This window comes from Symphalangus syndactylus, chromosome 1, assembly GCF_028878055.3.
Source record: "Symphalangus syndactylus isolate Jambi chromosome 1, NHGRI_mSymSyn1-v2.1_pri, whole genome shotgun sequence".
Lineage (NCBI taxonomy): Eukaryota > Metazoa > Chordata > Mammalia > Primates > Hylobatidae > Symphalangus > Symphalangus syndactylus.
In genome coordinates, this window is record NC_072423.2 from 66,123,550 (window position 1) to 66,136,939 (window position 13,390).

General features: G+C 44.9%; 1 protein-coding gene across 2 annotated transcripts in view; it reads right to left on the minus strand.

Moving 5' to 3' along the window:
- COLEC12 (collectin subfamily member 12) overlaps window positions 1-13,390 on the minus strand; it is a 181,945-nt gene that overhangs the window by 15,321 nt on the left and 153,234 nt on the right. For both annotated transcript variants that reach the window (XM_055236776.2, XM_055236784.2), the window contains 2 exons: window positions 11,977-13,023; window positions 432-920 (listed from right to left, as the gene is read on the minus strand). In XM_055236776.2, the coding sequence (XP_055092751.1) occupies window positions 432-920; window positions 11,977-13,023 (1,536 nt within the window). The remainder of the gene's footprint in view (window positions 1-431; window positions 921-11,976; window positions 13,024-13,390) is intronic.

Here is a 13,390-nt window from a genome sequence, read left to right on the forward strand (position 1 = left end):
CTATGATGCCTTTGCTGTTAAATAATATGGAGCGGAGGACAAGACGTGGTGGCTCACACCTGCAATCCCAGCACTTTGGGAGACAAAGGTAGGTGGATCACTTGAGGCCAGGAGTTTGAGACCAGCCTGGCCAACATGGTGAAACCCCCTCTCTACTAAAAATACAAAAATTAGCTGGCTGTGGTGGCACATGCTTGTAGTCCCAGCTACGTGGGAGGCTAAGGCAGGAGAATCACTTGAACCCAGGATGTGGAGGTTGCAGTAAGCCGAGATCACGCCACTGCACTCTAGCCTGGGCAACAGAGTGAGACCCTGTCTCAAAACAAAAACAAAGACAAATAACATGGGTGGGGCCACACACTGGGGGTTGGCTCAGTCTCAAGCACATGCACTGCCCTGTCCCCCTGGCTAGAGGGAGGGCTCGGACTTACCATTGTCCTCCGGTGCCGGGGTTGGCTCATTCTGCAGGGCCAGGGGCACCACTGCTCCTGATGGGCCAGGAGGGCCGGGGGGGCCCTTGGGGCCTGGCATGCCTGGTACCCCAGGCAAGCCTGGCAGTCCCCTAGGTCCAGGCACCCCAGGCTCCCCCACAGTGCCCTGTAGTCCCTGGAAGCCAGGAGGGCCCTGCGGGCCGGGGAGTCCTTCTTTGCCTGGTGGGCCCGGGGGGCCTGGGTCCCCACTGGGGCCCTGAGGGCCGGGCTTCCCAGGGGAACCACGGGAGCCTTTGGGGCCCTGGGAGCCTTTAGATCCTTTGCCGCCACGTTCTCCGGGGGGACCAGCTGGTCCAATTGGGCCTCTCTCACCCGCAGGGCCAGGCGGTCCAGGCTCCCCCTTCTCTCCTTTCTGTCCCTTGTTGCCAGTTGGACCAGGGGGTCCCTGGGATCCTCTGTCACCTTTTGGACCCCTGGGGCCTGGTGGACCTAAAATATATATAAAAAAAAGTGTCAACATGAAATCCACTGCAAATGATAGTTATGAATAATTTTTCTTCTTATAAAATCTCCAAATTAAAAAAACCTACCATACAAAATATATACATTAGGGAAAGATTTTTATCATACTACTGTTGACTGTTATGGGCTAAATTATGTAATCCTCCAAATTCTTATGCTGAAGTCCTAACCCGCAGCACCTCAGGATGGGACTTAAAAAATTTAGAGACACAGCCTTTACAGAGGTCATCGAGTTAAAACGAAGTGACATGAGTGACCCTAATCCAACAGGACTGGTGTCCTTAAAGAAGAGGGGATTAGGTCACAGACACATAGAGGAAAGATCGCTTGAGGACACAGGGAGAAGATGGACTCCTGCAAACCAAAGAGGGAGGCCTCGGAGGAAACAGCACTGCCGACACCTTGGTCTTGGACTTGCGGCCTTCAGAACCGTAAGGAAAGAAATGTCTGTTGTTTAAGCCTCCCAGTCTGTGTACTTTGTTATGGCAGCCCGAGCAAGCCAATATACTGTGTGTTCTTCAGTAAGCTCACCCTTCCTCTTCAAGCTTTTAGAATGTATTGTAACAGTGCACAACTTTTTAGTGCCCCACTGATGTCCTTCATGGTGACACTGACAGCCAGGGGTTTATTCTTCACAGTGACTCACATGATTAAACTGGGTTCTCTTAGTCACCTGGGCCTATGTTGTCATCAGCAGGAAAGTTGTGCAGACCAGGATCAGTATTTCCTCTTATTTATTTCCTCTTTTCCTTAATTTGATGAATATTTATTAAAGACCTATTTTATGACAAGCACCGTGTTAAGGTATTGTGGGATAAAGAACTGCAGGAGACCAAAAAATGCCATCAAGTGTTGAGAGACATTGATGTATTAATTCTCTCCCCATAACCAAGCCTATAACTTCCCTATAAGCTTCCTGTCCATTGTACCCCAGCTGGCATGCCTGTGCTGTCCACCAAAGCTGTGGGGGTGCTGCTATCCTTAGGGCTGGGCCTCACTCACCCATGGGCCAGCTCAGAGGGACGGGAGGTCTCTGTGGGAAAGCCTGGTGGGGCTTTGCTGCCCATTGTGGACAGGTGTCCAAACTCTCTAGGTGGGTTTGTAAGTCTAATAATACACATAGGAAGGTAGGCTAGAGAAAAAGGTAATGTGGACCATCTAATTGGGAAGAAAAGCAAATAATGCTCATTCCCATCATCCCATAAAGAGGCCCACGTAACACAGGATTGTTTTTCTTTCTTTAATTTCTCAGGGGTAACAGGAGATTTCACACAAATAATCCCCTACCAGGAACTGTATAGTGAATGACAATTTTCAGGGTACTTTCACATACATTATGCCACCTGACCTTGCCTGTGTGGTAGAATTCTCATTGCACAGATGAGGACATGTAGGGCCAGAGATGCCAAATTATTTGTTCGAGGATACTTAGCTACTAGGAACAGATACCAAGGAGAGTAAGACATGGTCAGTCACAATCTAGTAGTGGAGCTGGGGCATGAACTCAGGTTTCCCGATGTCGAAATGAATGAATCTTAGAGTTTCTGAAATCTCACAATTCTGCATGAATAAGTAAAAGGCCACACTTACTCTCTCTCTCGCTCTTTTTTTTAGAGACAGAGTCGCACTCTTTTTTTTTAGAGACAGTCTCACTCTGTCACCCAGGCTGGAGCAGAGTAGCATGATCATAGCTCACTGCAACTTTGCACTCTTGGGCTGAAGCAATCCTCCAACCTCAGCTTCCTCTCGTGTAGCTGGGACTACAGGCTTGTGCCACACTGCCTGCGTTTTTTTTTTCTAATTTTTAATTTTTTTGTAGAGATGGGGGTCTCACTATGTTGCCCAGGCTGACCTCGAATTCCTGGCTTCAAGCGATCCTCCCCCATCGGACTCTCAAAGTGCTGGGATTGCAGGTTTGAGCCACTGTGCCTGGCCTTATTTTTTCTACAGAAGCAGAAAGCCTCTAAAGTTAGAAGGATAGAAGTGCTGGAGCAATGGAGGATGGATGGCAGATCTACCCTAAGTTCCTTTATCCCTCTTGCTCTTTGTCCTCCCTCTCCCATCGGTCTGAGGACAGAACCATGAAGCAACTCTTCCCACCTCTGTAGGGGGATCTCCCTGTCTCCCTCCCCACCCTAGGTCTTGATGGATGTCTACTGTACCCTAATATCCATGGCTCCCAGTCAAGCCAATCCATCTGTGTTCTCTCTTAGCAGAAGCTTAGGTTCTGGACTTAGTTTGCTTATGTAAGGCTACCCATATGTTGCTCACAGATTTATTAACAGGACCCTCTTCCAGTGGTAAGAGAGTTTACGCTAATGGCAAGGACTGGCCTAAATGCATTATTTCTAGTGTTATCTGCTCCATAAATGGGAGTATTTAGAAGACTTAGGGATGAAGTCACTTCTACCTAGACCCATGTCACTGACCTCTGCCCACAGCTCCTGTTGACTCCTCCTTGTCTTCAACAACCCTGGACTCTGGGTCCTTATTTGCACCTGCTAGTGAAGGGTCCATTTTCTCTGGTTCCGCCAGCACCTCTAACCTGCGTGTCTACAGCTGAACTTCTTGTCTCTTTGCTGTGCGTGTTCTCCTTCCATCATCCCTTCTCCCATCACATTGCCACAACTCTCTTTTCCTCGCCCTGACCCTGGTCATGACCCTAGTGTGGGCTCTCTTCTTCCCACCTCTCTCTGTCTTTTTTGGAAGGTGTTCACAGTAACTTCTTAATTGATCTTCCTACCTGTGATTCCTCTCCATTCATTCCACTCTGACTTTTGTCTTCCTTAAGCCCAGCTCTGATCTCCACTTGCTCAAGAATATGCAGCCCCACCTGATCAGTTGGGCATGAAGGCTCCTCCCAACCTAGTCTCGCCTGTGTTTATTCCATCCTCCTTTGTATTTTCCACACATCTCTTCTCTGACAATTTCCTCTGCCCATGTCCTTCTGTAAAATTCCTGGCATCCTCCCAGGCCACTTCAGATGGAAGTTTTCTCTTCTTCTCTTTTAGTCCTTGTTTGTTCAACTCAAGACCCTTCTCCATGTCTAGCCCCTTGTAGGGTCTGGCCCATAGTCACTATTAAGCAAGTATTTATCAAATACATGCGCATCATGGTTAAAAAGTCCAGCACTCTAATGCTCACATTTTGTGCCCCAGGTGAGATCAGTAGGGACAGGTTTTTGAGGAAGGGTGACCTGCCTGGTGCCCTGCATCTTATAATCTCTGTATCAGGTGGGCTGTGACGGCCACTATGAAATAATCATAAGGAGATCCATCTTTCCTTGCTACTGACCCTCATGAATTAATCCAGTGGGTCTCCACATCCACAGTTGGACTTTTTTTCTGCCTAACCTGGTCAGGCTCACCTACATAGCCTATGCCATTTAGTAAAGATAGGGAAGGCAGACATTTTGCTGTCAGATCTATCTCCCTTAAAAAAGTAACTTAGTGCCTCTGTGTAGTTGGGAAATAGCATCCCAGAGATGAATAGTGGTGAAGGTGTCACGTACGTTCCCCGACAATGGACGTAGCATTATGGATAGTTCTAGGGAAAAAATACTGACAATTTAGGCCAAAACAAAACAAAAAATTCTAGTACATGTGGAATAACTGCAAAATTAAAAGAAACTTTTTTCTCGACTATTTCTGTTTTACTTATGTTCTGTGTTTAACTTTAGGAAATCCAAATAATGAAGATGGCATATTGGGAAATTCAAGTGTTTTAAGAAATAATCTTTAGCTCTATTCTCTTAATTTTTTTTTCTAATAATTTGTGTTTCTCCATGACTCACATCTGGGGTTGGTGCTATCCTTGCAAGTTATGGGAAATGAGTTTACCTTTGACCATGAAAGAGGGACTGATCACAGGCTTGTGTCTGCTCGGACAGACTGCTGGTGGGGGGAGTTGTATTTCTTCCAGAATACCTTCTTCTAGCTTGTGACAGAGTTCCAAAGATACAACTCTCCCTTCCTCTCCTGACATGAATCCAAGGCCTCCCTCACCTGGGGTGACAGCTTTTCATTCATCCTATTTCTTTCTGGGATAGGGTAGTTTATGGTGTTCAGCTATTTTCCTCTGGACTGGAAGTGGCTATTAAATCTCCCCACCCAGTCAATGTGTAAGTTGTGGCTTATGTGAAGAACGACATCAAACATGGATCCCACAGACAGCACAAGATTCCAGCAGGTGCTAATCTCCAGATCTTGTGAAGGAAGGGAGTAAATATTGGGGGGAAACGAACGTTTTTGCCGTTGATAAAGATCTCCAGTTCTACTTGTGATTGATTTCCCAGCTGGATTAATATAAAAACCAAATTTCCCCATCCGAAGTACTACATCCATCTTAAATAGGTTACCTGTCTTTCTCTTAATCAGATAAGGCTTAATATTACTGGCTGTGGCTAAACTGGCAAGCCCACTGTGATTGGTATCTTCCATTACAGCTGCCCCAGCCTTCCAAAAACCACAAAGGAGCTGGCACTCTCTGCCCTCAGACGCTGGGTTAGGTCAAAACATATTCTATGTGTCTTATAGATCAGGAGATTCACATAATCTACTTTGGCTCATTAAGACAGGCTAGAAATTTCCTGGATTTTTTTTCCTTTAAAAAAATCATTGACAAAAAGAGCTAAAGCCATTTAAAAAGTCAATACTGGCTCCTCATAAAAAAGTAGATTATTAATGCCAGGGTTCGTTTTCCTCTAGGACCCGGGATGCTGGCACTGCTGATTAGCATCTGGATGATCTCAGGCTTTGAGGTCTCACTTGAATCTTTTATTGGGCAGCTGTCAAGGTGAAAATAAAATGAAATAATGAAATAAAATAGAAGCTACCCTTAGTGCCTGAAAGCAAAAAAAAAAAAAAAAAAAAAAAAAACAGAGTATTTATGAGCTTGTGCAGCGACAACTTGAATTCGGAGTTGAGAAAACAGCAACGCCGCATGTGGAAACACATGATGTCCTACGTGGAAGGACATTTGAGGTTTGCTTTCAAACTGACTGAAATTTTAAGTCAATGTCAAGGCCAAGTACGGGTGGCTCACCGGCTCGGGTTTCTGAAATGCCAGGATACCCATGCGGCTGGTAAAGCTGTCACAAGCTCCAGAGATGCCTGAATATGAACAATACCAGAGCTCCAAGCAGCCCGGGGTTTGTGCTGTCAGTGACACCTCTACCCCACGGTCCCCAGGCCCCATGGTTTTGGGAGCCTTGAAAACCTGAATTTTCTAAATAAGCAGTTCAAAGAGGATGGAAGACTTTAAATCACTGTGCTGTTTGTGCTTTGGCAAACCAAACTGCAGGCCTGAGAAGTGCCCAGCCCAGTTTCCTACCCAAGAGAAGTTTCAAATGTGTTTTCCAACAAAACTCCTGGTGCTTAACAAAAGGAAGAGAAACCACTTTAATTCTTACTGCCATCCAAAATCTTAGAGACTCAATGTTAAGACCCACTGGTGGTAAGACTGGAAGATAGACAAGGTAGAGGAAAAACAGTGATACAATCTGATACGTTTTTCTTCTCATTTAAAAATCTACTTTGAATGCACTTAAATTAATCAAATATTTATTAAATGCCTGCCATAGGAAAAAGTCATTGTGTTTCACTGAGGTGAAAGGAATGTACAGATTAAAAAGAAATACTGTTGGGCTTTTGGAAAGCCTCGGAAGCACCTCGTCCACAGAGGAGGGTGTATTTAACCACTGTTTCTCGCCAACTGTCCATGGTCTGCTTCTGAGCCTGCTAATGGCTGCTCTCCGGGATCTCCAGCCATGCCGTCTTGTTTGGGGAAATGCAGCATGAGGGAGTGGTTGGCAATGGGAGGAACTGAGGCCCCTGCCTGACCCACATTGCACTGTCCCCTGTCCCATCAGCCTTCATGTGCACCTTTCAAGGTTCAGCTCAAATGTTAATCCCTACTGAAACTTTAACCAACTGCTCTGCTGTCAATAAACTCTCTGTCATTTCCACCTCCCCAAACATCTTATCTATTCATGGTGGAAGCATGAGTTTGCAACTAGACGGACCTGAGTTTGGTGCTGTCTGCCATTTACTAGTTGTTCGGCCTTGGATAAGTTACTCAGGCACTCTGCGTCTCAGTTCCCTCCCCTGCAAGTGGGGAATGTCAATAACTCCCCCCTTAAAGAGCTGTAACAATGAAAACTGACAATTTATCCAAGTGCTTAGCAGCGTGATTGGCATAGCACAGACACCCCAGAAATGTGGACTCAGAAAATGAGTGAAAGCTAGCTAGATGTCAGCATCCTGGGGTCTGATTCATCTCTAGGGCTGGGCACTAGAAACCCAGCAGTAAGTACTTTTAGACTTAAATCATCCTTAACCCCACCTGTGTGATTTTATTCTTTATGCATATGAAGCTGTTTTGTTTTCCACTGTAATGTACTGGCTACAGCTGCAGCAGAAGGGAAAGCTTTGAAGGAAGTGACCTTATTTACATTTGGGTGTTATGCTGACCCCACTCTAGACACTGCACTAAGTACTTTCTTTTTATTACTTCTTCGGGTCTTCATAACTCTAAAAGGTACACACAGATGAGGAAACAGAGGCACTGAGAGGATGAGGAACTTGGTACATGAATCCAGCCCTGTCTGATTCCAGAGCTCTTGTTCTCATTCATTGAATCTGATGTCTCTTGGAAGAGCAGAGAGGGAAAATGTCTGGTTGTACAGGAAGGATGCAACTGACGCTTTCCTTAGCTTGCAGAGGAACAGCCCAGGAGGTGGAGTGATCTTTGTACCTAGAAGCATGTATGAGAAGTCCTCTGTGTATATAATTAGAATAAAAATCTTTGTATTATTTGTATCAAAAAATAAGGTTTTCTTTCTTCCTTTTTTTTTTTTTGAGATGGAGTTTCACTCTTGTTGCCCAGGCTGGAGTGCAATGGTGCGATCTCAGCTCACCACAACCTCCGCCTCCCGCGTTCAAGCTATTCCCCTGCCTCAGCCTCCCAAGTAGCTAGGATTACAGGCATATGCCACCATGCCCAGTTAATTTTATATTTTTAGTAGAGACAGGGTTTTTCCATGTTGGTCAGGCTGGTTGCAAACTCCCAAAAAATAAGGTTTTCTTAACAAGGCTTCTTGGTTGATGGATGTAGAGATACTGTGAACATCTATCTCTACACTATCATCTGCCTTCAGCACAGTCAGTCAGCTTCAGCTCCCAATTCTTAATGCGGCAAATGTCTATGTGGCTGAACTGGACAGTGAGCACTGGGGTTCATTAAGTGCGAGTCAACAGGAATTTTCTGGAAAGCATCAGATTATTTTGAATCTTGCAGATGCCAGCCCCACATAAGCCAATGTTAATCCATCCTGCTTTATCCATCTGCCCCTCATCCTCCGGGATGAGATCTGCATGTACAGAAAGGGAAAGGTGCTAGAGAGAAAAGGTGTGGAAGAAAACACTTGCATTCAGAAATGGAATTCCTTCTTCCTCTCAGTCTCGTTCCCTCGGAATACCTGCTGGGTATTGCTGGTCTGGAGGCAGTGGAAGAGAATGAATAGAAAGGGAGCAGCTTGGTTGGCTTGGGAAGCTTCTCAGATCAACTCATAGAAAGTGCAGTGAACAACAAGACCAGGGATAAATGTAATAGTGTCTCTGAAACACCTTGGAGCCTGATTTCAGAATTGAGATTTTCTTTGTCACATACGCTTTTCCATGAGTCAGAAACCTCATTCTATTATAATAGACATCTTCCTGTTAACATGTCTACATGGGCCTCTTTTTCTGCAACTCCCCAGTCTGTATCACCATCCACCTCACTGCTCATGCTAAAGACTTAGGAAACATCCTGTTCCTCTCTTTCACTCATTCCCCACACCAATCCATCAGCAGGTCCTGCCCCCCAGTCTTGTCCAGACACTCACACCAACCCCCTACCATGTGTTCAATTTCTGTCCACATCACCCCCAATCCCTACAACACACAGGTGCCTCTTGGCTGCCCCTTTGCTTCTGGGCACATTGGGTAGGGAATTCTAGGGTCCTGGGCACAAACATGGACAAGCAGGGGTTGGTGTGGGCTCTGAATACTCACAGTACCTTGAGGCCCAGGACTCCTCACCTCAGCAGAGGCTCAGCTGGGGGAGGCCGGCCGGGACCTCCTAAAGCTGGGATCCCTGTTGTCAGGGCAAGGAAAGGGATGCCCTTGATTCTGTCTCCAACTCTCCTCCTGAATGAGGGTACCCACTTCTCCCTTCTCCACTGCCAGCATTCTAGGCCAAGTCACCAACAGCTGGTCCATGCTCTCACTGACCCCTCCCTGCTCTCTATTCTCTTCCCAGCCCCCAGAGTGACCTTGTAAAAATATAAAGCAGATCATCTCAACACCTTGCTTAAAACCTCCCCCTCACGCTTAGAATAAAATCCCAACTCCCTGACCTTCTAGGCTCCCTCTGGGGTGACCGCGTACAGTGGGGAGGGGCACACACTTTCAGTGACTATCCTTGGAGTTAACAGCATGAGGTTTGGCACCAGACAGCCTGGGCTCGGATTCCACTGAGCTACTTTTTACTTGTGTAAACCTGAGCAAGTTACTCAAACCTCCTAAGCCTTAATTTCCTTGTCTATAAACTGGCAATGATATTGTAAGTAGCTGCTTCATAGAGCTGTTGTCAGGATTCACTGGGATGTTTGTGAAAAGTGCTCAGTACATTCACTTTCAATACTAGCTGATAAAAAGAATCCTAACAATAGAAACATTAACTTAAACGCTCAGGGTCTCATCTTCAAATATTAGCTTTTCATGTCCTTACTTGGCTGAAAAGCCACGCTGTCTAGAAACTAAATAATTGAAGACAAGCTAACAATTAAATTAATGAAATAATAAAACTATAAAATTCATAACTAGGAAATATCCAGGATACCATGATAAGATTGCTAAGAATTTTTTTTTTTAACGACTCAAAGGGCTACTCCTTTTTCAGAGTAAGACTCACACCTACAATACCCCTGACCTGCAACTGTCCAGCCCCTCCAGAGCTGGGGCATCCTGATTGAGTAGGGGAGCCATTATATTTTCAGCTAATACCCATTTTATGAGGAACATTCTGTAAACCAAAATTGATCTTCCCTTAGTGAACACCCACTAGTCTTGTTTCACTGAGTGGCATTCCTCAGACAGAGCAACTTAAAATAAGTGCAGATGGCTGTCTTGGTCTCCACTGAGCAGGCTCTCCTAGGGGTGAAAGCTCCCAGGTCCTAAACCCTTCCTCACAGTACATGGTTTCTAGCCCCTATCATTCTGATGTTGCTTTTCTGAGCATGCTGGTCTGGGAATGTCTCTTTTGAAAGCGGCTCCTCAAAGTAAACATTATCTTCCAGAGGTGGTCTTGACATACTGAAGAGAGTCAGATATTACTTCCCTTTTTATTAACACAGTCAAGGAACACATTACCTTCCCTGGAAGACACATTTAACTGCTTCCAGTCAACTAAAATCCCCATGCTTCACGCACACTTCCTTCCAGCCATGCCTTCCCATCAACATTTATCTGTTTTGTCTTATCCATTTATGAGCAGGATTTTACATGTGTTCCTATCTACTTCATTTGATTGACATCTTGATACTATTCTGGCCTCTCTAGATCATTGTGGATTACAAGCACAAAAGCATTGCTTTTAGCAGGTCATCCATGCTAGTCACTGACAAAGCTATTGAACAGAGTTCTGCCATCTGCTATCCGGATCTGCCTTCAGCCTCACAGGGGCTTATTAACTACCACTCTTTATCCTTGATCATTAGACTAGTGTGGGAGACATACCCCAAGGTGGCCCCTAGTGACTCATGCCCTTGTGTAATCCCTTCTCCTTGAATGTTTGCTTACAGCCCATCTTCTGATGCCCTGAAATTCTCTTTATGTTAAACTACCTAAAGGTGAGGACCATTTGGTTTCCTTTGTATACCCCAGACTGCTGAGCACAGCATCTTCCACACAGTACTTTCAACTTAAAACCTGTGAAAATAGTTTGCGACTGGAAAATACTGTTAATATATGATGCTACAATTCTTCAACTGTGGACTTAATCTGAGTCAAGGACTTTTAATTTATATGGATGATCTGGATAACAGTAAAATTCAGATTATATGTATGTATTCATTCATTTATTTGTTTATTTAGGAGATGGGATATTGCTATGTTGCCCAGGCTGGTCTCAAACTCCTGGTCTCAAGTGATCCTCCCACCTCAGCCTCCCAAAGTGTTAGGATTACAGGCATGAGCTGCCACACCTACCAAAACTCAGATTTTATGAGCAAGACACATCGTTTCCTTCCTCTGTGACCTTACAGTTACTGTGATGGCCAACCATTCATCTACTCATGACATGTAACTCCCTTAATGGTAGCTTTGTGACCCAAAAGACTTGATCTTGCTTTCAGAGGAGCCCGATTTATATTGCATTGAAATAGCTCAAGGACCAAGAAAATTCAAATTAACCAACCTTTCACTCAACAAATAATTAATGGAGCCCCTTTAAGTACTGTCCACAGATTCTTAGTTACACTTCTTTTCAAGATGTGGAACTTAATTCCACTTGCACTGAGTGTGGGCTGGACTTAGTGACTTATTTCTAAGAAACAGAATACAGTGGATGTGATGGTGTGTGGCTTCTGAGGCTAGTATGTCATGGTATCTTCCTTCTTGTTCTCTCTCTTGAATTCCTTGTTCTGGCAGCAGCCAGCTGCCATATTGTGAGGACACACAAGCAATTTCACACAGCAAGGAACTGAGGCCTCCTGCCAAGAGTTATGTGAACAGGCCACGTTAGTAGCAGACCCTCCAGCCACAGTCAAGCCTTCAGATGACTGCAGCTCTGGCCGAGATCTTGACACAATCTCATGAAAAACAGTGAGTCAGGACCATCGAGCTAAGCTGCTCTTGAATTCCTGGTCCACAGAAACTATGAGATGATGAATATTTATTGTTTTAAATTGCCAAGTTTTAGAGTAACTTGTTATGCGGCAATAAACAACCAATACAAATACAAATCCAGAATTTTGACTTACCTTGTAGTATTGTAAAATTCTTGATGAGCTGACCATGCTTGGAGTCTACTAGCTTCATTTCTTCCATAATCACTGATAAGTTGGCTACTTCAGTGTCTAACCTCGACCTCATCAAATCTTGTTGCATCCTGAGAGAAACAGAATCCAAACGGATGTTGGCCAGGGTATTATTCAAGGAGGTCAGATCATCTGTGTGTTTGGTAAGGGTATCTGTGCAAGTGGTCCTGACTTCATTTAGATTGCTGGTCAGCGTCCGCAGGTGGTGGGCTGTGTAACTGATATTGCTAATGATGTTCACAATATCCGTCTCAAAGAGCTGGAAGCGTTCCTCCAGTTGGTTGAACTTGATGGCTGTTCTATTCTCTGCATCTTTGTGTAAGTCCTGCAGGTCTTTCAGGTTCTGCTCGTTGGCTTGAGAGACAGTGGTGATGTTCTCCATCTGACCTGTGAATGAGTTGAGCTGGCTGTTCATATCCTCCAGGGTGTCGTTGTTGGCTTTGGCCAACGCAGAGTTGTTGGCAGCCAGCGTCTGCAAGCTCTGCACTTTCTCCTTCAGCCAATCCGTGTCCTTCTTGGCTTGAAGAAAAACCTGCTGCAGATTTTGAAAGTCGTTCTTGATTCGCTGGATAGCCTGGCTTGTGTCATCCACAGACCGCTGCAGATTCGTGATGAGGTTCCTCTGCTGTACCTGGGTCAGGTTCAGGTTGTTGAGGTTCATGATGACCACGTTATGAGAATACATTTGGTTCTGCAGATTGCCCTGGAGCACGCTGGTATCTTGTTGCAGATTTGTGACATAGCCATTATATGCCTGGAGGGTTTTGTTTACAGTGGTGATGAGGAAAGAGTTATTCTCCAAAGTTTCTTTCAGTTGACTCTGCCTGTCCACCAGTGCATCCCCGCTTGCCTGTAACTTCTCCAGCGTATCCTTGTTCTTGCTGGTTTTTTCTGTAATCTCACGAAGTTGCTGACGGAGATCTAGAATGTCTGATCTGAAGGTGGAGAGTTCTGAGTTGGTGCTGATAGCTTTCTTCCCAGTTTGGTCACCTGGAATAAGAAATATCTGTGACTTATATTGGTGGTATGGAGAAGTGTTCGGGCAAGGCCAAAGATCCCCAACATACTTAACTGGTATGCACTGTATTTTAGATGCAAAATTGGCAGTATAAGCAGACAGCTCTGCATTAGTAAAATGTACATATCTATTAAAACTGGGTCCTGGGGAATCAGAAAATATGCTCAGAACTAGGAATGACAAACTTGGCTGAACACTTTTCTCAAAGAGGGAGGGGGAATTTACTAGATTTTAGGGCAGTGGGCAGGATGTCAAGAAGAAAACAACCTTTTAAATTTCCTGATTTTTTTTAATGAAAGCAAAAATCAAGGAATAGAATATGCTAGGATCTTTTACTTT